The sequence below is a fragment of the Scyliorhinus canicula genome, chromosome 1, assembly GCF_902713615.1.
Source record: "Scyliorhinus canicula chromosome 1, sScyCan1.1, whole genome shotgun sequence".
Classification (NCBI taxonomy): Eukaryota; Metazoa; Chordata; class Chondrichthyes; order Carcharhiniformes; family Scyliorhinidae; genus Scyliorhinus; species Scyliorhinus canicula.
Genome location: NC_052146.1, coordinates 219099689 through 219125654, shown reverse-complemented (window position 1 = coordinate 219125654; position 25966 = coordinate 219099689). Strand labels below are relative to the sequence as shown.

General features: G+C 48.9%; 1 protein-coding gene across 3 annotated transcripts in view; it reads right to left on the bottom strand.

Annotated features, from left to right (window-relative positions):
- Positions 1 to 25966, bottom strand: part of nup133 (nucleoporin 133) — a 91557-nt gene that overhangs the window by 42335 nt on the left and 23256 nt on the right. For all 3 annotated transcript variants that reach the window (XM_038807960.1, XM_038807949.1, XM_038807970.1), the window contains 4 exons: positions 18278 to 18428; positions 16006 to 16163; positions 10918 to 11003; positions 236 to 399 (listed from right to left, as the gene is read on the bottom strand). In XM_038807960.1, the coding sequence (XP_038663888.1) occupies positions 236 to 399; positions 10918 to 11003; positions 16006 to 16163; positions 18278 to 18428 (559 nt within the window). The remainder of the gene's footprint in view (positions 1 to 235; positions 400 to 10917; positions 11004 to 16005; positions 16164 to 18277; positions 18429 to 25966) is intronic.

The following is a 25966-nucleotide window of genomic DNA, read 5'->3' as shown; positions in this document are numbered from 1 at the left end:
GATCCCAACAACCTTTCTAAAAGGCGCATAATTCAGATCACAGACATATTTTCATGAGATGAACATTGGGATCAGTAACCAATTACCCTATTGTTGCAGCAGCAATAGACAATTTACCAAGTGTCATCAAATAATAGGGTGGTAAGCGGCTGGACGGAGAATGCATTCCTACTTAACTGAGGAACAGTGTATTCCAACAAATTCGGTGGTACAGATTTCCAATACAAAAGCTTACCATTCGGTACAGACTCAGCCCAGCGTGGGTCACAAGCAGGATAGTCATTGATCAGATCGAGACTAATCTGTGCTACAGCCGTATCCAGATCAGAATCTGGTCCCATATCAGAATTATCCGGGAACAATTCCTCCAACATGTTCTGGGAACCAAGGATGTCCTTTCTGGAAATTAAAATGGTTAAAGTGATCAAATTGCACCCAACATCAGAATGAACATGAAAGCAAATGACTTTCAGATTTCTGAAACAAAAACAGAAAAAACTGGACAATCTCAGCAGGTCTGACAGCATCCATGGAGAGAGAAAGAAGCTAACAAGTCTGGATGATGTTTTGTCAAAGCTGGAGAGAATTGGAAATAGGGTCAGATTTATCCTGTTGTAGAGGGTGTGGAGGGATGGGGCTGGATAGGGTGCCAGAGCTATGTGGATATTGACAAAGAAGGGCGCTGATAGTGGCACATAAAGAGATTAGAATGTGCGAATGGCACACAAGAGTGAACAGTGTGCCAGAGGGCAACTGGGAACAGATGGCCCAAGTGGGGTGGGAGGGACAATAGTGAGGGAACAACAGATCAATGGAAGAAATTAAGATAAATTGATAGAAAAAATGGAGAGGTGGAGGAGTTCATAGTCTAAAGTTGTTGAACTCAGTTAAGTCCAGAAGACAAACATGTGGACATGAGAGCATGACAGCGAGTTGAAATGGCAGCAACTGGAAAGTCTGGGTCCTGTTTGCGGATGGACCAAAGGTGTTCTGCAGAGATCACCCAGTCTGCGTTTAATCTCTTCAAATGTAAAGCAGACCGCATTGGGAGCAGCGAATGCAACAGGCCAGATTGAAGGAGGTGCACGTGAACCGCTGCCTCACTCAAAAAGTGTGTTTAGACCCTGGGAGGAGGTAAAGGGACAGACATTACACTTTCTATGATTACATGGGAAAGTGCCATAGGGAGAGAGAGAGAGAGAGAGAGAGAGAGAGATGTTGGGGGTGATGGAGAAATGGACCACAATGGGTGGGAAACCACAATTAAGGAAGAATGAAGACATGCTAGCCAGCAGTACCATTTTGGAAAGTGGCACCATTGGAACAGATGCATCAGAGGCGAAGAATGGGATGGAGTCCTTACAAGTTGTTGGGTGTGAAGTTCAGTAGTCAAGTGGCAGTCAGTGGGTTTGGAACAGATATCAGTGGGCAGTCTATCCCCAGAAACTGAAATAGAAAGGCCAAGGAAGGGAAAGGAAGTGTCGGAGATGGACCATATGAAGGTGATAGAGAGGTGGAAATTGGAAGCGAAAGTAATAAATTTTTCCAGGTCCAGATGGGAACATGAAGCGGCACCGAAGCAAGACTGTTCCACATAGCCCATAAAGAGACAGGAAAAACTGCGACCCATAGCCACACCTTTAGTTTCGAGGAAATGAGACATGTTAAAGGATAAATTGTTCAGAGAGAGGGCAAGTTCAGCCAGACAGAAGAGAGCGGTGGTGGATGTGGATTTTTCAGGCCTCGTCGAAGAACAAGTGGAGAGCCCTCAGACCATCCTGGTGGCGAAGGAGGTATAGAGGGATTGGACATCCCTGGTGAAGAGGAGACAGTTAGGGCCGGGGAACTGCAACTTCCTGATGTGATGTAGCGTATCAGAGGAATCATAAATGTAGGTTGGAAGTGACTGGACAAGGATATGGAGTCAAGATAGGAAGAAAGGAGTTTGGTCGGGCAGGAACAGGCTGACACAATGAGCCTACAGGGAAAGTCGTGTTTATAGATTTAGGGGAGAAGGCAGAAACGGGCTGTCCAGAGGTTGGGAGATTATGAGGTTGGAAGCCGTGGAAAAAAAATTCTCCAGAGGGGTTGAGATCTGTGACAGTCCTGAAAACAATGGTTTGATGCTCAGTGGTGGGGTCATGGTCCAAGGGGAGGCAAGAGGAGTTTCTGTTCAATCTCTGCGAGGTAGAGGGCAGTACACCAGACAACAGCCCCACCTCTGTCAGCAGGTTTGATGACAAAGTCAGGGTTTGACTGAGAGAGCAGAGTGCAGCAAGTTCAGAATATGGCAGATTAGAATGGGGAGAGGAGCAGAGAAATAGTCGACATCACACCGACAGTTCTGAATAAAAAGATCAAGAGCTGGTAAGCGGCTGGATGGAGAATGGTAAAAGGATCTGTTTACCGGGGAGAGGACTCCTGCCCCAAGTGAGCATGGAGATGAAGGCAGTAGAGAAGCATTCAACGTCAAGCCCGAAATTATTTGAGGTGGGGCCCTAAGGGTATGAAGCCGAGTCCTTTGCTGAGCACATCACGTACAGTCTCAGAGAGGGAAGGTCGGAGGGTATGGGAAATATACGGCAAGAGCTTGGGTTGGAAACAATGGGATCCAAGGGACACGAGGGGATGGAGGGTCCTGGATGGCCGTTGCTATCGATGAGTTGTTGGAGCTTGCATACTTTAACACCTTAAAAAAAAAGAGAAAAAGTTTATTTTTAAGGCATCTGATAAGAATGAAATGAAACTGGGGCCAAGGACAGTTTTGCGATAGGGTGAGTCGGCACTGCTGTAGAGAGATATCGCGTGTGCGCATATGGTGGTGCATGGCGCTGAGCGTGGATTTCAGAATGTGGTGGGTACAGGAGTCTAAAGAATGTTATATGTTCTGGAGTTACCGGTAATCCTGTGTGGATCAAAACAGAGGGACCTTTTGGAATTAAGTTGGAATCATGGTCCAGAATAAACAAGTGATTTTGCAGCTTTGATTTTCTTTTCAAGAGCATTTCATAAACTACTTGTGACATCCAAGTGAATGAATACCTGCTTCAGTCCAAAACCAAGAACCTGGCTAACATTTGGGTCACTGTCTGTGCAGAGTCTGCACGTTCTCCCAATGTCTGCAAGGGTTTCCTCTAGGTGATCCGGTTTCATCCCACATTCCAAGAGATGTTCAGGTTAGGTGGATTGACCATGCTGAATTTGCCCTTGGTGTCCAAAAAAAGTTAGGTGGGGTTACTGGGTTAGGGTGGAGGTGTGGACTTAAGTAGGGTGCTCTTTCCACAGGCTGGTGCAGATTCGATGCGCTGAATGGCCTCCTTCTGCACTGTAAATTCTATGATTCTGACTTCTGGTGGCTGTGATGGAGCAGTAAGCCACACATTTGGGAGCTCCCGTTTTAATGAGATTTTTCGGCTCTTTTGAGAGCCCAAAACGGAAATTTTTCGACGTCTCCCGGTGGGGGAAGGTGTGCTGAACGACTTTCCCTGCAGTCCATGCCTCGAACTCGGAGTGGAAAGGTGGAAAAAACAGCAGGAGCTCCTCAGAAAAAACGGGGGAAGGGATCCAAGATGGCCACCGACAGAGCTCCAGAGGAATGGAGACTCTGGGCCCAGAAACAACAAATTGATCTCCTGCGCTGCTTTAAAGAATTCAAGGATGAAGTACTGAGCTCTCTGCAGGAAACGAACAGAAGGCTGTCAGAGATTCAGTCCACCCAGGGTGCTGCCATCAAGAAGTTGCAGACGCAGGCCATTGAACGAGAGGAGGAGGCCGTGGTCCTCGTGAGTAAGGTAGAGGGGCACGAAGCACTCCACAAGAAGTGGCAGGAACGTTTCGAGGAGCTGGATCACCGCATGAGGCGGAAAAACCTGCGGATCTTGGGCCTTGTGGAGGGGCTAGAGGGATCGGACCTGACAGCCTATGTGGCTGTAATGCTGAATTCGCTAGTGGGGGCCGGGTCTCTCCATCTGCCCTTGGAGCTGGAGGGAGCGCACAGGGTGCTGGCCAGGAGGCCCAAGGAAGATGAACGCCCGCGTGCAGTGCTGGTGAGGTTCCACCGGTTCAGTGATCGGGAGTGCGTGCTGCGCTGGGCCAAGAAGGTGAAGAGCAGCAATTGGGAGAATGGGGTAGTGTGGATCTACCAGGACTGGAGTGCGGAGGTGGCTAAGCGGCAGTCCGGATTTAATCGGACGAAAGAGGTGCTTTATAGAGCTCTGACTTCCGGTGTGCATCATGAAGTGAGTGAGCACACAAGGCAGCTCCTGCCTAAGGTTGCAGAAAAGAGCTCTTTTTTGGGCAGCACGGGTTGGAATTTTGATGAAAAGGCGTGGGTGAATGTTCAAGGAGTATTTCCCCCCAGGAATAGGATGTTTCTTGGTTATCAGACCCTCAGAAACAGTGCAAGATTTGTCTGAGCAGCAACAAACAAAAGCCTCTGCAAGCATGCTAGCGGGGGAAGGGCCAGCTTATAGGTCTCAAGCTGACCTGAGGGCCTTTATGAAAGCTGAATTCTAGCAGCAGAGGGAAGAACTGTGAAAAGATCTCACCAAGGCCATTGAAGAAGTGGAGACGGACTTCCGGTAGCGGTGATGCGGAGCTAAGCCGCACGTTCAGTGGCTCCCACTATTTTCGGACTTTAGGGCTCTTTTAAGGGCTCGTAGTGGTGCTGTTTGTAATTTTCCCCGTGTGGGAACACTCCTTCTCAGATTCTCCACCGATGGATGGCCTGGACTAGGAGTGGAGCGGTCAGAAAACCGGCTTTGCAGTTGCACCGCAGCTCCCGCTACTTAAGGACTTTTGGGCCGATTTGAGGGCCCCAAACGGCGCTGTCGCAACGAATCCCGGTGGGGGAAGGTGTCTAGAGGAGCATTCCCCATAATTTATGGTGCACATCCGGAGTGGGGTAAAGGAAAAGGCTACAGCAGCTCCACAAGAAAAGCGGGGGAAGAAGGACAAAATGGCGGCTGGCGGAACACCCGAGGACTGGTGGAAGTGGGCGCAGGAGCAGCAAGCTGCTCTTCTGCGCTGTTTTGCGGAGCTGAAGGCTGAGTTGCTGGACTCCCTGAATGCGACTACCAACAAGCTGCTTGGAGCTCAGGCGGCCCAGGAGGTGTCTATCCGGGAGTTGCAGCAGCAGGCCGCTGAGAGGGAGGAGGAGGCCGTGGTCCTCGTGGGGAAAGTGGAGTTGCACGAGGCACTTCACAAAAAGTGGCAAGACCGCTTGGAGGAGCTGGACGTTCACACGAGGCGAAAGAATTTGAGGATCCTGGGCCTGGCGGAGGGGTCGGATCTCCCATGGTACGTGACCACGTTGTTGAGCTCGTTGATGGGAGCGGGGTCCTTCCATTTGCCCCTGGAGCTTGAGGGAGCTCACAGAGTGCTGGCCAGGAGGCCAAAGGCAAATGAACCCCCGCGGGCGGTGCTGGTGCGGTTCCATCGATTTAGTGACCGGGAGTGTGTGCTGCGCTGGGCCAAGAAAGAGAGGAGCAGCAAGTGGGAGAATTTGGTAGTACGAATCTACCAGGACTGGAGTGCAGAGGTGGCAAAGCGGAGGGCCGGGTTCAACCGGACGAAGGCGGTGCTGCATGCCAAGCAGGTCAGATTTGGAATGCTGCAGCCTGCGCGTCTGTGGGTGACATACAAGGGCCGGCACCACTACTTCGAGTCCCCGGAGGAGGCGTGGGCCTTTGTACAGGCGGAGAAACTGGACTCGAACTAGGATCTGGGGACACACTATGGCCGTTGCTGTTTTCGCTGTTGCTGTTCTTCAATTTTGACACGTGTTTTTTTATGCTGCTTTTCTTTTTGCTCTGTTTCCGGGTGGGTTTGTCTGTTGGGTATGGGTGTGGGGTATGTGGGGAACGTTGGTGGTATGTGCTTTATATGTTCTCTTCTGTACGGGGCCGGGGGTTGGGGTGAAACTGGATTTTGAGGAGCTGCGTCGGAAGGGTGGGGTGTGGCAGTGTGAAAGCGCGGGCTTTCCTCTGGTTGTCCGCGCTGCTGGGCAGGGGGGGCGGAGCTGGAGGTGGGGGCGTGGCCTCTACTGGTTTTCTTTCCCGCGCTGAAGCGGTGCCAAGGAGGTGTGGCAAGAGGGGGATGACCCCATGCCGGGAGGAGATGGGTTTTGGCAGGAGCTGCCGGGTCAGCAGAAGTCAGCTGACTCACGGAGGTACCATGGAGGGTGCGTCGCGGCTAGGTGGGGCCCTAGCCTGGGGGGGTGGGGGCGGGGGGGAATACCGGGTTGCTGCTGGAATGGCCAGGAAGGAGCTGGCGTGGGCCGGGGGGGGTAGAGGAGAGGCGTTATCGCCATGGGGAACGGGTCAGGCGGGGCGAGCTGTCGATAAGCTATGGCTAGCCGGCGGGGGAGAGGGGCAGGTTGCTCTCTGATTCGGCTGATTACCTGGAACGTGAGGGGGCTGAATGGGCCGGTTAAGAGAACCAGGGTATTTTCTCATCTGAAGGGGCTGAAGGCGGACGTGGCTATGCTCCAGGAGACCCACTTGAAGGTGGCGGACCAGGTTCGTCTGAGGAAGGGGTGGGTGGGGCAGGTTTTTCACTCAGGATTGGACGCAAAGAACCGGGGGGTGGCGATCCTGGTGGGGAAGAGGATGGCGTTCGAGGCGGCTGAGGTGGTGTCGGACAAGGAGGGCAGATATATTATGGTGAAGGGTAGGCTGCAGGGAGAGAAGGTGGTGCTGGTTAATGTATATGCCCCGAATTGGGATGATGCCGGCTTCATGAGGCGCTTGTTGGGGCGCATTCCGGACCTGGAGGCAGGGGGCCTGATCATGGGGGGAGACTTTAACACAGTGCTGGATCCCCCACTGGACCGGTCCAGTTCAAGGACGGGTAGGAGACTGGCGGCGGCCAGAGTGCTGAGGGGGTTTATGGACCAGATGGGAGGGGTGGATCCCTGGAGGTTTGGGAGGTCGAGAGCGCGGGAGTATTCCTTTTTCTCCCATGTCCATAGGGTCTATTCCCGAATAGATTTTTTCATCCTGAGCAGGGGATTGATCCCGAAGGTGCAGGATGCAGAGTATTCGGCCATAGCGATCTCAGACCATGCTCCGCACTGGGTTGATCTGGAGATGGGGGAGGCGCGGGACCAGCGCCCGCTCTGGCGCCTGGATGTGGGGCTGCTGGCTGATGAGGAGGTGTGTAGGAGGGTCCGGGGAAGTATTGAGGGGTATCTTGATACCAATGATACGGGGGAGGTCCGGGTGGGGATGGTCTGGGAGGCTCTGAAAGCAGTGATCCGGGGGGAGCTGATCTCCATCCGGGCCCATAGGGAAAGGAGGGAGAGGAAGGAGAGGGAGAGACTGGTGGGGGAGCTCCTGGATGTGGACAGGAGATACGCGGAGGCACCGGAGGAGGGTTGCTGGGGGAACGGCGCAGTTTGCAGGCCAAATTTGACTTGTTGACCACCAGAAAGGCGGAGACACAGTGGAGGAGGTCGCAAGGCGCGGTATATGAGTATGGGGAGAAGGCGAGCAGGATGTTGGCGCATCAGCTCCGCAGGCGAGATGCGGCTAGGGAAATTGGTGGAGTGACGGATAGGGGTGGGAATGTAGTGCAGAAGGGGACAGAAGTAAATGGGGTCTTTAGGGACTTCTACGAGGAACTGTACCGGTCAGAACCTCCGATGGGGAGAGGGGGGATGGAGAGCTTCATGAACAGGCTACGGTTCCCAAGGGTTCAAGAGGAGCTGGTAGAGGGGCTGGGGGCGCCGATTGAGCTGGAGGAGCTAGTTAAGGGGATCGGGCAGATGCAGTCAGGGAAGGCACCGGGGCCAGATGGGTTCCCGGTGGAATTTTATAAAAAGTTTGTGGACCTAGTGGGCCCCTTGCCGGTGCGGACACTCAACGAAGCGTGGGAAGGGGGGACTTTGCCCCCGACGATGTCACGGGCGCTGATCTCGTTAATTTTAAAGAAGGACAAGGACCCCCAGCAGTGTGGTTCATACAGGCCCATATCTCTCCTCAACGTGGATACTAAGGTGCTGGCAAAAATCCTGGCAACCAGGATAGAGGACTGTGTGCCAGGGGTTGTGCATGAGGACCAGACAGGTTTTGTGAAGGGAAGGCAGCTGAACACGAATGTGCGGAGATTGCTGAATGTCATTATGATGCCGGCGATTGAGGGGGAGGCAGAGATAGTGGTGGCGCTGGATGCGGAGAAGGCCTTCGATAGAGTGGAGTGGGGGTACCTATGGGAGGTGTTGGGGAGGTTTGGATTTGGTGAAGGGTTCATTAGATGGGTACGGCTGCTATATGAGGCCCCGATGGCGTGCGTGGCCACGAATAGGAGGAGGTCGGAGTACTTCCGGCTTTACCGAGGGACCAGGCAGGGATGCCCCTTGTCCCCCTTGTTGTTTGCACTGGCAATCGAGCCGCTGGCGATGGCATTGAGAGATTCAGAGAGGTGGAGAGGCTTGGTGCGAGGTGGAGAGGAACATAGGGTGTCGTTGTATGCCGACGACCTGTTACTGTATGTGGCGGACCCGGTGGGAGGGATGCTGGGAGTGATGGAGTTACTAGCCGAGTTTGGGACCTTCTCAGGTTATAAATTAAACTTAGGCAAGAGCGAGGTGTTTGTGGTGCACCCTGGAGACCAGGAGGAAGGAATTGGTAGGCTCCCGCTCAGGCGGGCAGGGGAGAGCTTTAGGTACCTGGGGGTGCAAGTGGCCAGGGACTGGGGGACTCTCCACAAGCATAACTTTACCAGACTGGTAGATCAGATGGAGGAGGAGTTCAGGAGGTGGGGCATGCTGCCATTGTCGTTGGCGGGGAGGGTGCAGTCCGTCAAAATGACAGTGCTTCCGAGGTTCTTGTTCCTTTTTCAGTGCCTGCCCATATTTATCCCCAGGGCCTTCTTTAGGAGAGTGACCGGCAGCATTCTGAGCTTTGTGTGGGCACATGGGACTCCGAGAGTGAGGAGGGTGTTCCTGGAGCGAGGAAAGGATAGAGGCGGGCTAGCGCTGCCCAACCTTCTGGGGTACTATTGGGCAGCCAACGTGTCAATGGTGCGTAAATGGGTGATGGAGGGGGGAGGGGCGGCGTGGAAAAGAATGGAGATGGCGTCATGTAGAGGTACGAGCCTGGGTGCCATGGTAACGGCACCGTTGCCGCTCTCCCCTAAGAGGTTTACCACGAGCCCAGTGGGGCGGCGACCCTAAGAATCTGGGGACAGTGGAGACGGCATCGGGGGGAAACAGGGGGCTCGATGGAGGCTCCACTGGGTGGCAACCATCGGTTCATCCCGGGGAACACGGATGGGGGATTCAGGGGGTGGCAAAGGGCGGGCATCAGCAAATTGAGGGACCTGTTTATTGGCGGGAGGTTTGCGGGCCTGGGGGAACTGGAAGATAAATTTGGCCTTCCCCAGGGGAACATGTTCAGATACCTGCAGGTAAAGGCGTTTGCTAGGCGACAGGTAGAGGGATTCCCTTTGCTGCCCTCGCAGGGGACGATGGACAGAGTGCTTTCGGGGGTGTGGGTAGGAGAGGGGAAGGTGTCTGACATCTATAAGGTAATGCAGGTGGAGGAGTCGTCAGTGGAGGAGCTGAAGGCTAAATGGGAGGAGGAACTCGGGGAGAAGATAGAGGACGGGACTTGGGCGGAGGCCTTGGAGAGAGTCAACTCTTCCTCCTCATGTGCGAGGCTTAGTCTCATCCAATTTAAGGTGCTGCACCGGGCCCACATGTCCGGGACTAGGATGAGTAGGTTCTTCGGGGGTGAGGACAGGTCCACCAGATGTTCGGGGAGTCCTGCGAACCACGTCCATATGTTCTGGGCATGCCCAGCACTGGAAGAATTCTGGAAGGGGGTGGCGGGATGGTGTCGAGGGTGGTTGGATCCAGGGTCAAACCAGGGTGGGGACTCGCGATTTTTGGAGTTGCGGTAGAGTCGGGAGTGCAGGAGGCGAAAGAGGCCGGTGTCCTGGCCTTTGCGTCCCTAGTAGCCCGTCGAAGGATTCTGTTACAATGGAAGGATGCAAGGCCCCCAAGCGTGGCGACCTGGATCAGTGACATGGCGGGATTTATAAAATTGGAAAAGGTCAAATTTGCCCTGAGAGGATCAATACAAGGGTTCTATAAACGATGGCAGCCTTTTCTGGACTTCCTGGCTCAGAGATAGGTAACTGGGTCAATAGCAGCAGCAACCCGGGGGGGGGGGGGGGGGGGGGGGGGGGTGCATTATTGTAGTGTTTATTCTGTAACTTTATAGTGTGTTAATTTGCGTTGTTGTTAAAATGCTGGGTTGGTCATGGGGATGGGGCGAATGTATATGATTGTTAATATTATTGTTATTTTCGGTATTTTACTAAGGTGCGTCAATGTTGTATAAAATTAAAATTTCTCAATAAAAATTATTTTAAAAAAAAAATTCTATGATTCTAGTTAAATCTTTAATTTTGGAAGCACATAGGAACAGTAGGCCATTTAGCCCATCAAGCCTGTTCCAGCATGCAGTTAGGTCATGGCTGTCTGGCCCTCAATGTCATACTCCTTTTCCTCTCTTACTTAAAAATCTATTGATCGGTGGTTTGACAAACTCCAATTGCTCCCCAGTGTTCATAGCTTTTCTCAGGAGATCCGGATTTGCCCAAACGTTGTTTGAAGTAGTGCATCCTCTTTCACTCCTAAATGCCCCAACTATAAAGATTATACCTCCTTGCTCTAGATTCCTTCATCTGAGCTAACAGCTATTCTGAATCTATCTTAAAAGTCCCATTAATATTTCAAACATCTCGATTAGATCACACCTCAACCTTCTGAACTTCAAGGAAAGCAACCAAGTTTATGCAACCGTCGCTCATAATTTAACACTCTTAAGCCCTGGTATCATTCTACTTTTCACATGACAATCAATCTGGAGGAATCTGCATTTAGCACAAGATTTCACCACCTGATCTTACCTGCAATACATCACAAAGGCAGTCTTCAGCATCTTAGTTTTGTCCTCTTGTGCCTCTGATCTTTCAAATGGTTGCCTGGCATCACTCTGAGAAGATGATTGGATTTTAATCTAACCACACATTAAATCACAGAAATTAACTGCAATGGGCTGCCTCCTGCCCACCCTAGGGAAGACGATTGCAACCCAATTGGAATCATCAACTATTTTGTGCATTTTTATTGTAACTACGATTTGATCAATTTTCAGTTTCTGCCTTCACATCAAATTAACTTCACTTCAGATTTCCATAAAGTTAGAAGCTATTTTAAAAGTGCTACAGTGGTGCAGTCGTTAACAGCGCCAGTGACACTGGTTTAATTTCGGCTTTGGTTGACTGTGTGGAGTTTGCACATTCTCCCAGTGTCTGGGTGGGCTTCCTCCGGGTGCTCTGGTTTTCTCCCACAGTCCAAAGATGTGCGGGTAGGTAGACTGACCATGATCAATGCGTGGGGTTACAGGGCAGGGCGAGAAGTGGGCATAGATAGCGAGCTCTTTTGGAGGGTTGGTGCAGACTTAATTGGCTGAATGGTCTCCTCCTGCACTTTAGGGATTCTATGGTTCCAAAATAAGACAGACGGACAACATTCACTTCCAAACATCACATCTCTGGTGGTCACTGCACATGGCAGCAGTGCAGTGATCAGGTTCCATTACACAACACAATAGGTTGGACCTGGTCCAGAAACTCACTGGAAGATAATGTGGGAGGATAACCAGAATACTCTGCACCAGAACAGTGGTCCTAATCTGCTCTACTACAGAACACTGTTCTGCCTCATGGCCCTTAAGCTAAATGCCATGAAGACAGCATAAAGAAAGCTCACGCTAATTATAAAAGAGCGGTTCCCGGTGCCGTCCCACATTGCCCCATCTGATGCTCACCACAACTCTAAAGTGCTCAGTGAGATGGTAAAAATGAGCAACACCAACCTTCCCGTTCACAAGGACTTGTTCTTAAAATCACACTGGCCATTTTGGGAAAAAGCAGTTAATAGTCCTGAAGTTGATATCAATCCACTAACCAAATGAATAAAATCACAGAACACAAAGCACCAACATCAGTGGTTACTGACTTCAACCTCCTTCAAAGACAGTGGACAGCGTTCACTCAAATCCAAACAGAGCATGGACAATGTAGCTACCTGCCTGTCATGCAGTCCCTTTAAGAAATGTGTGTTTCTCAAATGGCAGCAGAGATGTCAGAGTGTCGGTGGAGTTGGGCTGTCTTTCACTTTGATTTTGAGCTGAAAAGCTGCTTTGTGGCTCTGTTTAGTTTTGTTTTAGATTTGGAGAAGCTGCAGTCACAGCAAGGTGTGTATGAATCTCTGAAAGCTAAAGAATGTTTATTTGGTGATTTCAAAGTGGTAACTGCTCTCAATAGAGAATTTAAACCGGATGTCTTTCTGCAAAAAGAGTTTTTGTCTTATGGATGTCAAAGAGTTCTTTGACATCCATAAGACAAAAACTCTTTGGGGGGTGTATTTGAATTGATGGTTGCCAAGATGTTCACTACGTTTATAAAATGTCAACTGGGTTCATAGAATAAACATTGTTTTTGTTTTAAAATACTTAGTTCTCTGTTGCATCATATCTGTAAAGTGGGCCTTTGTGTTCCCCATAACCAAATTCTATTTAACGTTGTGGGTCAGGTGAACTCCATGATCTGCTGTGGGGTTCTCTAAACCCTGGACCATATCATGCCTCATAAAAACTGTGACTCTAGCCACAAGCCCCAGACCATTGCACACGTCAGGTCATCCTGTCCAATAGGACATGGTGGAGGAGGCACCCAATTTCCCATCAAGAAGCAATCAAATGGAGAGTCAAACTAGACAGCCCATTTAAGTCCAGTCAGTTCTAATGAAAGGCAGTTGATCCAAAACGTTCATTACCTTTCTCTCCCCACCGATGCTACCTGACCTGAGTATTTGCAGTATTTTTTGTTTTTAGACATAGTCATAGAGTTTTACATCAAAGAGGCCCTTCAGCCCATCCTGTCTGCGCCAGCTATCAAGCACCTTCTGTGCTAATCCCATTTTCCAGAATATGGTCAGTAGCCTTGTATGCTGTGGCGTTTCAAGTGCTCATCTAAATGCTTCTTAAATGCTGTGACAGCTCCCGCTTCCTCCACCCTTTCAGGCCATGAGTACACGATTTCCACCATCCCCTGGGTGAACAGTTTTTTCCTCACATGTCCTCTAAACTTAAAAAATGTTGATATTCAATTATGGGAAGAGGGTTTCGCTGGTTAGGCCAGCATTTATTATTCATCCCTAGTTGTCCTTCAGAAAGTGGTGACGAGTTGTCTTCTTGACTTGCTGCAGTCCCAGAGGTGTAGTACATCAACAGTAACGTTGGGGAGGGAGTTCCTAGATTTTGACCCAATAACAGTGAAGTAATGGCAAAATAGGTGGTGAGTGATTTGGAGAGGAACCTCCAGCTGGTGGTGTTCCCAAATATCTGCTGCTCGTATCCTTCTAGATGGCAGCAGTCAGGAGTTTAGAAGATGCTGCCTAAGGAACCTTGGTGAATTCCTGAAGTATATCTTAGAGATGGTGCACATGGCTGCCACTGTCAGTCAGTGATGGTGGAGGGGGTAGCAATCAAGCAAACTGCTTTGTCCTGGATGGTGTTGGGCTTCTTTAGTATCATTAGAGCTGCACTGATCCAAGCAAGTAGCGCGTATTCCATTACACCTGACTTGTGCCTTGCAGATGGCAGACAGGCTTTTTTTGCTGGGGGTGGAGGGGGGCGTCAGGTGGTGAGTAATTGACCGTAGAATTCCTAGCCTTTGACCGGATCTGGTAGCCACAATATTAACATGGCTAGTACAGATCAGTTTCTGATCAATGGTAACCCCTAGCATGTTGATTGTGGGGTATCCAGCGATGGTAATCACATTGAACGTCAAGGGGCGTTGGTTAGATCCTCTCTTGTTGGAATGTAATTTGCCGCTCGTCAGTCCAAGCCTGCATATTGTCCAGGTCTTGCTGCTTTTGGACATGGACTGCTTCATTATCTGAAAAGTCGCGAATGGTGCTGAACATTGTGCAGTCATCAGCGAACATCCCCATATATGATCTTGTATGGAAGGGAGGTCATTGACTAAGCAGGTGAAGACGGTTAGGCCTAGATTATCCTGAGGAACTCCTGCAGTGATATCCTGGTGCAGGATGATTGACCTCCAACTACCATAATCATCTTCCTTTGTGCCAGGTACGATTGCAACCAATGGAGAGTTTCTCCGATTCCCATTGATTCGAGTTCAGCTAGGGCTCCTTGATGCCACACACTATCAAATGCTGCCTTGATGTAAAAGGGCAGTCACTGACTTCACCTCTGGCATTCAGCTTTTTTGTCCATGTTTGAACCAAATTTGTAAAGAGGTCAGAAGCTGAGTGACCTGGGCAGAACAAAACCTGAGCAGAACAAAAACTGAGCATCTGTGAGCAGGTTATTGCTGAAGAAATGACACTTAATAACATGGCTGATGACTCTTTCCATCACTTTGCTGATGATGGAAAAAAGACTGATAAGGCAGCAATTGGCTGGGTTGGATTTGTTCTGTTTCTTGTGTGCACGACACCTGGGCAATTTTCCACATTGCCAGATAGATCCCAGAATTGTAGCTGTGCGGACCAGCTTGGCTAGGAGTGCAGCAAGTTCTGGAGCACAAGTCTTCAGTACTATTCCTGGGATATTGTCAGGGCCCATATCCTTTGCAGTATCCAGTGCCTTCAGCAGTTTCTTGATATCACATGGAGTGAATCGTATTGGCTGAAGACTGACATTGATGCTGGGGACCTCCGGAGGAGATCAAGATGGATCATCCACTCGACAATTCTGGTTGAAAGATTGTTGTGAATGTTTCAGCCTCGTATTTTGGACAGATGTGCTGGGCTCCTCCACAATTGAGGTTTGGGATATTTGTGGAGCCTCCTCCTCCAGTGAGTTATTTAATTGTCCATCACCATTCACAGCTAAATGTGGTAGCACTGCAGAGCTTAGATCTGATGCATTTGTTGTGGAATTGCTGAGATTTCGCCGTTACTTGCTGCTTGACATACATTAGTCCTGTGTTGCAGCTTCACCAGCTTGACACCTCATTTTTAGGCATGCCTGGTGTTGCTCCTGGCAAACACAGTGATGGCACCGTGGCACAATGATTATCACTGCTGCCTCACAGCGCCAGGGACTTGTTTCGATTCCAGCCTGGGGTGACTATCTGTGTGGCATTTGAGTGTTCTCCCTGTGTCTACGTGGTTTTCCTCGGGTGTCCCGGTTTCCTTCCACAGTTAAACGATGTGTATGTTAGGTGGATTGGCCATGCTAAATTGCACTTTAGTGTCCAGGGATGTGCACCTTATCCTATAGGGTGAGTCTAGGTAGAGTGCATTTTCAGAGGATCGGAGCAGACTAGATGGGCTGAATGGCCTCCTTTTGCACTGCAGGGATTCTATGATCAAATCTGTGCCCCCTGGCTATTAATCACTCTACTAGGGGGAAAGGTTTCTTCCGATCTACCCTATGTCCCTCATAATTTTGTACACCTCAGTCAGCTTCCCCATTGCCTTCTCTGATCAAAGGAAAACAATCCCAGCCTCACTTCATACCCGAAACAATCCTCATGAATCCCCTCTGCACCATTTCTTGTGCAATCATAACTTTATTCTGGACAACCCATTATACTCTAATAGAATAGAACAGAACCTCACGGTAGCATGGTGGTTAGCATCAATGCTTCACAGCTCCAGGGTCCCAGGTTCGATTCCCGGCTGGGTCACTGTCTGTGTGGAGTCTGCACGTCCTCCCCGTGTGTGCATGGGTTTCCTCCGGGTGCTCCGGTTTCCTCCCACAGTCCAAAGATGTGCGGGTTAGGTGGATTGGCAATGCTAAATTGCCCGTAGTGTAAGGTTAATGGGGGGATTGTTGGGTTACGGGTATACGGGTTACGTGGGTTAAGTAGGGTGATCATTGCTCGGCACAACATCGAGGGCCGAAGGGCCTGTTCTGTGCTGTACTGTTCTATGTTCTATGTAAACCTTACCTGCCCCGCTGTCTCAGATGCTGCCAAGGCCAGAGAATCTTCAATATTTTCAGGTAACGTTGACGCACTTTCCTTCAGACGAGCAGCAACCAAACCACTGTTCCTGCAGAAGAGGACAGGCAATCCAGCAAAACTTCCAGCTCCCAGGATACCATCACCTGCAATATCAATGACAGCACTGAACAATTAACATACAAATTGATACATTAACAACGCATTTATGTAGTGCTCTTAATGTAATAAAGAAACCCGAGGTGCTTTACTGGAGTGTTATGGCACAAGATTTGCCATCCACCCAAATATTAGGACATGGTGACCACATAGTGATCAAAAAGATAGGATTTAAGGAGAAACAGAGATGGAAGGCAATGCCAATGATCCTCTGGTTAAAAGTAGAAATGCACAAGTCAGAATTGGCAGAGTGCAGAAATATCTGAAAGTCCAAGGAAGTTAGAGATGGGGAAAGGCAAAGTCATGAAGGAATTTGAAAACAAGGACAAGAATTTTCAAACACCAGGTTAAAGTCCAACAGGTTTGTTTTGAATCACTAGCTTTCGGAGCAAAGCTCCTTTATCAGGTGATAAAGGATCTGCGCTCCGAAAGCTATTGATTCGAAACAAACCCGTTGGACTTCAACTGGTGTTGCAAGACCTCTTACTGTGCCCACCCAAGTCCAACGCTGGCATCTCCACGTCAAGAATTTTAAAGAGTGACATTGCTTAACTAGGAGCCAATCCAAGTCAGTGAGCACAGGGGTAATGGGCGAAAGAGACCGAGAGAATTAGGACACAAGAAGCAGACCTCGAGTTTCCAGAAGATAGAATGTGGGAGAATGGTCAGGAATGCATCAGAATAATCAAGTCTAGAGGGAAGAACCCACAGATCAGGATTTCAGCAGAAGCAAGGATAAAATTAGGTATGTTGCAGGTGCAGAAATAGGTGATCTTGGTAATGATCAGGTATGTCAGAATCTTGTCAAATGTGAGACCAAGGTTACAAATAGCCTGGTTCTGCCGCAAAGTCGAGGGGGAGAGGAATGTAGCCAGCAGTGAGGGAATCGCGCTTGTGGTGAGGTGTCAAGAAAGTAGCTATTGTCTTCCTAATATTTAATCCAGAGGAAAGATAATTCAATGATTAGTCAAATAATTTAGAGACAGTGGAACGGTTGAGTGAGACAGTGGAAAGTAGAGTTGGGTATCATCACCATACAAACGGAAAATGATGCCATGATTATGCATGGTGTCACCAAGGACCAGCATGTAGATGAGAAATAGGAGGCAGTTAACGATCCTTGGGGAGCACCAGAGGTAATGGTGGAGTGAGAAAAAAAGCCATCGGAGGGGTTCTGTGGCCATGATAAATATGATTTGCTGTTTAAAAATGCAAATTAACTTTAAAAGATTAAGTTCCACAAATAAACTGTTACCATAACCCTCATACGTATAGATTTCTGCTCTTTACTATAGAAATGTGTGGAATCGATGATACTTTAAAACAATTCACATCTCTGGTTTGTGGGGTCAGGGAGAACTGCTCTGTGAACAGTTCAACAATACAGTTTCAAGTGGTTCAAGAAGCCACTGTGTTCAGCAATTTCAGATAAGTAAACTTTATTAGGCGATTCAAATCAATACAGAAATTTTATTATTTAGATTTTAAATAAATAAATTTAGAGTACCCAATTTTCTTTCCCCAATTAAGGGGCAATTTAGCGTTGTCAATCCACCTACCCGCCACATCGTTTTGTGTTGTGGGGAGTGAGACCCACATAGATACGGGGAGAATCTGCAAACTCCACACGGGCAGTGACCCAGGGTCGGGATTAAACCCGGTTCCGCAGCGCCATGAGGCAGCAGAGCTCAGCATTGTGCCATCCTTAGTATTTAGATTAATTGGTTTCAGAGATATTACTAATTAAATTCTTCCCCCATTGGAAGGGGGTCAGACTACTCAGTTAGTTTTCAGGCTGAACACAAGTTTCTATTCTAAATAGCATGGCCAATTCTGACCTGTTCTTTTGCATCTGGCATCAGGAGCAGAGTCTCACAATATCAGGGATCCTGCACCAACATTAAACGCGTTATCAGCAGCTGGCGAAGAAAGCTTCTCTCGTGCTTTTGCCTACCCGGAGAAGCCAACATTATTGGCCCCAAGGTGAATTGATATCCTACGTGAAATTTCCAGGACTCTCCAAGAACATGCCAATTTATTACCATTGTGCCCAAGCCTATTTAACAATAAACCAGTGATCAACACAATGGTGAAGTTATACCTGGCATATTCAGGATAAGTTTCTCCTGGGGCAGACTGGCTCGTCCTGTCCCTGTGCAGCAGGCAAACACCATATCATATGTGTAGAGGTATGCAGCTGGGCTTGAGTATTCTGGAATCAAGAATCGCTGGCACGGCAGCTCCTCATCTGGCTGAAATGGAGTTGCTTAAAGTTAACTGGTGCTCGGAATTGGCAGAGACAGTTCAACAAAAAGGCAGCAATAGCACAGTAGGGGAGAATTGAAATACAAACTTTAAACCATCTTGTTGCTATAATCAGTATTGTCTGTTTTGAAATTCCAGTGATATATTAAGTGGGGAAACTGAAATTTGCATTGCTGCATTCTGACAAATGCATATGCAGCCCCTACTTTACCATCCTCCACTTAGTCTCACCACATCGAGTCCCTGAGCTGGCGTCAGGTCACATCCTTCCCCAACATGAGTTACAATGGCAGGACAGGTGTTATGTTGCAGTTATGTAATTTGGAAGTATTTGGATGTCAAGGCTATTCTTTATGGACATGTCTGCAGCAAGTGTAAACAACTAGGGGATTGCTGGATTAGGATTATTGATCTAGAAGATGAATTGCAGACACTGAGCAATTTAGAATTGGGTCATCTGTTTTGCTCAACAGTGAGGGACAGAGGATGTGACCAATAGTGAGGCAGATAAAGGGGTTGAGTAGACAGTAGTGGAGGAGCCTCAGGTTTACGATTGCTAAACAGGTTTACAGTGCTCACGACCTGCGTGAACAAAAGCGAGGCCGGCAAGGATTAATGAACAGATTGGCAGAGGCACCATGGTACAAGTAACTGTTCACACAGGGGGAGTAAATAGGAATGCAGTGGTAGTAGTGGACAGTAGAGAGGGGAATGGACGTGGCTCTCTCCAGCAAAGAGCGAGAGTTCAGAAGGCTGTGTTGCCTAGCCTAGTCAGGGTTCAGGACATCTGCTCAGGGCTGGAGGGGAACTTGCAATGGAAGTCATTGTGGTCCATGTCGATAACAATGACATGGGCAAGACAAAGAAAGAGGCTCTGCATTGCAAGTCTGAGAAGTTAGGTTCAAAATTAAAAAGGAGAATGCAAAGGTAATAATCACTCAATTATTTACCAGAGCCACGTGCAAATTAGCATAGGGCAAATAAAGAGATGGATGTATAGCTCAAAGACTGGTGTGGGAGAAGTGGGTTCCTGCTCATGGGGTGCTATTAGTTTGGGGCTGTACCGTTGAGATAGTCTACACTGGCACATGTGTTCTTGTGACTTGCATAATTAGGGAAGTAGTCGACTCCCTTCTTTTCTCATCTTCTCATTCTGTTGTCAGCCTACTTTTGAGGGTTTTCTTTTATGTGGGCCTTGGACCCTCGGTCTCTGGGTCAGCTCTCTTTGGTCCGGGTGGCTCCTGTGCGTCCTGTCCACCCGGCTCCATCAATTTTTGGCTTCGAACAGATTGGAAGCCACCTTCAGACCCTCCGATAGTGAATTTAATCTTCCCCAGGTGGAGAAATTCTGATAGGTCTGCCAGCCAATCTGCAGCTGTGGGTGGAGAAGGATTCTCCAGCATGCGGTTAGGGAAACAAAGGCAAGGGCATCAGCCCTCCTCCCCCTATGTAGTTCTGGCTGGTCCAATACCCCAAAGACAGCCACTCTTGGGCACGGTTCCATCCTCACCCCCAAAACCTTGGACATTGCCTCGAAAAAGGCTGTCCAAAATCCAACAAGTATGCGGCAGCCCAGAACATGTGGGCGCGGTTGGTCAGGCCTCCCTGGCACCTTTCACATTTATCCTCCACTGCCAGGAAGAGCCTGTTCATTCAGGTTTTTGTCAGGTGTGATCTGTGCATCACTTTTAGTTGCATGAGGCTTATCCTTCCACAGGAGGTGGAGTTGGCCCTGTTAAGTGCTTCGCTCCAGTGTCCCCACCGCTCCAGTATCCCCATCTTATTTTCGCCCCTAGCTCTTCCGCCCATTTTCCCGAGTTTCGTCCAGTGGGGAGTGTGCCCTTTCTAAAAGTCGTCCGCATATGTCCCAGTGTCCAGTAACTCGAACATTGTGTCTCTCAGGGTCCTTGGGTACGCTGTCACCTCCTTACGGAGAATGTTTTTGACTTGCAGATGTTAAGAGTTCCTGTCCGTTCGGTAGCTCCAGTGTCTCCATCAGTTCCTCCAAGGTTGCTAGTCTGTCTCCTGTGTAAAAGTCCCGAACCGTCAATGCCCCCCCCCCCCCCCCCCCCCCCCCGGTCCTGTTTTGACCTCTTAAAAAGGTGGCGTCGAGCATGCCTAGTGGAAACCTGTGGTTGCCGCAGATGGGGGCCATGGTGGACACCTCAGTTACACCAAAGTGCCGACTCATCTGGTTCCAGGTTCTCAAGTGTTGCTACCACCACTGGGCTTGTTGAGATTTTTGCTGGCGGAATGGGAACGCTGCCGTGGCGAGGGTCCAGATCAGGGGTGGGCAAACTACGGCCCGACAAAGGTTTTTATGCGACCCGCCAATGAGGTGCCCGGAATCATAACCGGCATTTTGAAAAGCCGCCGGGGAAAAGCCGCTGAAGTAAATGCGCTTATTCAATAAGCGCATTTACTTCAACGGCTTTTCCCCGGCGGCTTTTCAAAAATGCCGGTTATGATTCCGGGCACCTCATTGGCGGGCCACATAAAAACGCGCGTAGTGGGGTGGATGAGTGGGGCTGTCTCATTGGTCAGTTTAGTTGGGTGTGCGACCAATAGGAGTCCAGGTTACAAACAATAAGCCTTATTATAGTTTGTAACCTGGACTCCTATTGGTCGCACACCCAACTAAACCGACCAATAAGACAGCCCCACTCATCCACCCCACTACGCCCGTTTTTATCGTCGACTCGGCCAGGCTGTGCTTCTGTCAGTGTTAAGGATCAGCACAAGCAACTTGACACCTGATTTCAACAAACTGGTAAATGACTGCAGTCAGATGCATCATTCTCATTGACATTGTTCTGTTACTTACTGAGTTACTTTGTTTTTCAAATAAATGTGCTTTTTTTTCTTTAAAGACCTATTATTTTGGCTATTTAAAATATTAATTATTGTACTTAATATACTACGCAGCCCTTTAAAATTGTGAATTTCTGAATGTGGCCCTTGCACGGAAAAGTTTGCCCACCCCTGGTCCAGATGGTCATTCCTGGACAGGAGACTGCTCCATCCTCACCCATTCCATATTTGGTTCCTTCACCCATCCCCTCACTCTCTCGGCCGTGGCAAGTTTGGGAAGGCCAGGTCTCCCATGCTTCTTCTCCTTTGCAGTGTTGTTTTGGGGATGCTTGGATTTTTCCCTCCCCACAAAAACGGCATAATCATTTTGTCTATTGCTTGGAAAGAGGACTTTGGGATGTCGATTGGTATGGATCTGAACAGCATGAGGAACCTGGGCAGTACGTGCATCTTATCGTCTGCACTCTCTCCACCAGGGAAAATGGGAGTGCATCCCATCTCTGTAGGTCCTTTATTACTTCCTCTACCAGACTGGTCAGGTTCCACTTGTGGATCCATGCCCAAACATGGGTTATCTGAATGCCCAGGTAGCAAAGTCTGTTTTGGGCTATTTTAAATGGCAGCACTTCCAGCTCTGCCCCTCTTCTTCTCGGGATCACTGGGAAAACTCTTTTGCCCAGATTGACTTTGTAGCCGAAAGGCTCAGAACTCTCCCAGGAACTTAGTGATTTCTTTCATGCCATTTTGCAGGTCCAAGATGTAGAGGAGCAGTTCATCCGCATAGTGAGAGACTCTGTGCTCTCTGTCTCCTCTTTGGATTCCCCTCCAGCCTCACGTGTCTCTCAGGGTGATGATTGCCAACGGCTCAATTGCCAGGGCGAACAAGAGCGTGCACAGCAGGTACCCCTGCCTTGTGCAGCCAAGTATTCAGAGCTGGTGGCGTTGGTGCGAATGCTCACCTTGGGGGCGTTCTTATAGGAGTTTCACCCATGAGATTAACCTCGTTCCTTGCCCAAACCGCTTTAGTACCTTCTCTGCGTCCAGGGATGCAGTCACCTCTGCTATTCTCTCCCCAGGTGGTGTCAGTATCACATTCGGCAGCCGTCTGATGTTCTCAGTTAGCCGTCGACCCTTAACAAAGCCTGTCTGGACCTCTCTCACCATCTCTGGTACGCAGTTCTTCAGTCGCTTGGCCAAGGCTTTTGCGAGTATATTTGCGTCCACATTGAGCAGCAAAATGATCTGCATTCCGTTGGGTCTCTGTCTTTCTTGACTATCAGCGATATGGTGGCCTGTTTACCTTTGGAGGCAGGGTGCCCCTCGCTAGTTGAGTCTGCGAACATCTCCTGCAGGTGCGGGGAGAGTGCTGGTGCAAATCTTAAGTAAAGGTGGGGTCCCAGCACATTCCCCACCTGCATGGAGTTGATGCTCTCCATGACCTCTCCCAGTCCTATTGGTGCTTCCAGCTCCCTCCGTCTAACATCCCCCATGACTGGCATGTCCAGTCCATCGTGAAACTGTTTCATCCCCGATTCCCCATTGTGGGGGCTTGAGGGTTTACTGTCCCTGGTAGAAGGCCTCGAATGCTTTGTTGACCTTTTTGGTGTGGCTCGCAGTCTGCCTCCGCTATCCTTCACCTGCACTATTTCTCTTGTGGCTGCCTGCTTGCAAGCTGGTGGGCCAGCAAGCAGCGAGCCTGGTCTTCATGCTCATACTCAAGAGTTGGTACACTGCTTTCCTGGTGGATAGCAGGTTAAAGTCCATTTGTAGCTTTTGATCAAAGTACACAGTGAAAAATATTTTTCTGCAGCCAAGAGAACGTACACAGTAGACAAAAGAATATTTGACAGAGTACATTGACAAATGGTACATTAACAAATAGTGATTGGTTACAGTGCAGAAAAAAGGGCCAAACAGGAGTATCATAGGGTGTCATGAGTGTTCTGACAGAGAACATATCAGTCAAAGAGAGAATCGTTGAGGAGCCTAGTAGCTATGGGGAAGCTATTCCCATGTCTGGATGTGCGGGTCTTCAGACTTCTATATTTTCTGCCTGATTGAAGGGTCTGAGATCAAAGCCTGGGTGTGAGGGGTCTCTGACAATGCTGTCTGCCTTCCTGAGGCAGTGGGAGGTGTAGACAGAATCAATTGATGGCAAGCTTCAGTGACGAGTTCACCACACTCTGCAATTTCTTGCGATCTTGGGCCGAGCAGTTGCTGTAATGCAGCCAGATGGGATGCTTTCTATGGCACATCTGTGGAAGGTTGAGTGAGTCGATGCAGACATGCCAAATCGAATTTCTTAGCTTTGGTAGGAAGTAGAGAGGTTGTTGGGCTTTCTTGACTGTTGCATCAACGCGAGTGGACCAGGGCAGACTGTTGGTGATGATGACCCCCAGGAACTTAAAGCTATCAACCAATTGATGCAGACGGCTGGGGGGGGGGGGGGGGGGGGGGGGGGGGGGAGATTTTTCGGAGTGTTGCAAGATCCAGGAATCCATTGTGAGAAAGGCTGACGTCTTGGCCTTTGCCTCCTTGGTAGCCCGGAGACGGATATTGTTAGCACAGAGGGACTCAAAGCCCCCGAATTCAGAGATCTGGCATAGTGACATGGCCTGATTTCTCAGACTTGAAAAAAAAAGTTTGCCCTAAAAAGGTCAATGCCAGGGTTTGTCCAGAGGTGGCAGCCATTTGTCGACTTCTTTGGAGAAAACTAACTGTCAGCAGAGATGAGGGAGGGGGGTTAGATTATTGTTTAGAGGAGGTGGGACTTGAGGGATGGAGGTGGTCTTTGCACTATGTTTATTTGTACTGTTTACTGTTATTATAAAATTTTAAATGCCTTAATAAAATGTTTTTTTAAAAAAAAACCACATCAAAAGCACATGAGGCTGTCAGCATTCTGGAGTAGCATCTCCCAGAGTGTCCAGTGCCGAGTAAAAGAAGCATTTTGTTGCTATTGCCCTTCACTATGACCGACATGTGCGAGGTTGGATATTACGTTTTCATAAAGATGAAGACAGCACAAAGCAACTGACTGAAGTCTTTTTTTTTTATTTTAGAGTACCCAATTATATTTTTTCCAATTAAGGGGCAATGTAGCATGGCCAATTCACCTACCCTCCACATTTGTGTGTGTTGTGGGGGGTGAGACCCACACAAACACAGGGAGAATGTACAAACTTTATACGGACAGTGACCTGGGGCAGGGATTGAACCCCGGTCCTCGGCGCGGTGAGGCAGCAGTGCTAACCACTGCGCTACCTTGCTGAAGTCTGCACCTGATATGTGCATCGCCCTCTCCTCTTTTGAACTTGATTCAAGCTCCCTTTTGCATTAAAGGGAAGCGAACGTGGCATGTGTTGCAAAGGTAGGCCAGTGGACACAAGTGGGTCCCAGGGAAAAGAATCTGAAAAATATGGTTCTGAGCGCTCGTGCACAAGTCACAAAAAGGTTAGTATGCAGGTGCAGCATGTAACCAAGAAGGCAAATTGAATGCGGTCCTTTAAGAGAGGAAATGAACATAAAAAGGATGGATGTTATGCTTCAGTTATTTATTATATTTTGTCTTTATAAATTTAGAGTACCCAATTCATTTTGTCTAATTAAGGTGCAGTTTAGAGTGGCCAATCCACCTAACCTGCACATCTTTGGGTTGTGGGGGCGAAACCCGTGCAAACACAGGGAGAATGTGCAAACTCTACACCCGGACAGTGACCCAGAGCCGGGATCGAAGCTGGGACCTCGGTGCTGTGAGGCAGCAGTGCTAATCACTGCCCCACTGTGCTGCCCGCAGTTATGCAGGGCATTGATGAGACCACATTTCAGTTTCGGTCTCCTTATTTAAGAAAGGGTGCAAATGCAATGGAGGTGATGGTTAAGAGAAGATTTACTGGGGCACCACGGTGGCGGTTAGTACTGCGGCCTCACGGCGCCGAGGTCCCAGGTTCGATTCCAGCTCTGGGTCACTGTCCGTGTGGAGTTTGCACAGTCCATTCAGGGTAGTGCTGAGTAATTTATTTTCCCTCTGAGGGTTATGTGAGTTTGAAACTCTCTGCCTCAGAAGCCGATGGAGGCAAAGTAATTGCATTTTTAAAAAAAAAGTGGTGAAGATCGATTGACTCCCTTGCTTTACGAGAATCTGACGTTATTAGGTTTAGATGTGAACGTAGAACTTGACATGGTCTTATTGAATAATGGAGCAGGCTCGAGGGGCTGAATGGCCTATTTCTGCTCTTATTTCTTATGTTATGTTCTTACCCAATGCTTCACACTGCAGCACCTATCATCATTTGGAAATCCATACTGGGGATGCTACAGATTACTGAACCAGCAAAACGTTATTAGGTTTCAAGAATAGTAAACTTGAATTATGTGCATGCCATAAACCTGAACTGCAAAAATACAGAGCCAGCTATAAACTTCCATTAGCTAGTTTTTTTAAAATGCATCCAGTCAATACCAACATCTTCTATTTATGGAGAAAGAAGAAATTTTAACTCCAAAAGCGATACACAGAATCACGTGGGATGCACACCACAGAAACAAACCACAGGTTGGTTCAAGCATTTATCCTCCACTCGACCCTCCTCTCATTGTACTTAATCCTTCCTTACCGTTGATTCATACCCACTCCCTCCCCCCACCCGCCGCACCATCTGTGGGGGTGCATAAATGGATTTATGCAAATCCCCTCAACCACGTCCTGTGTTAG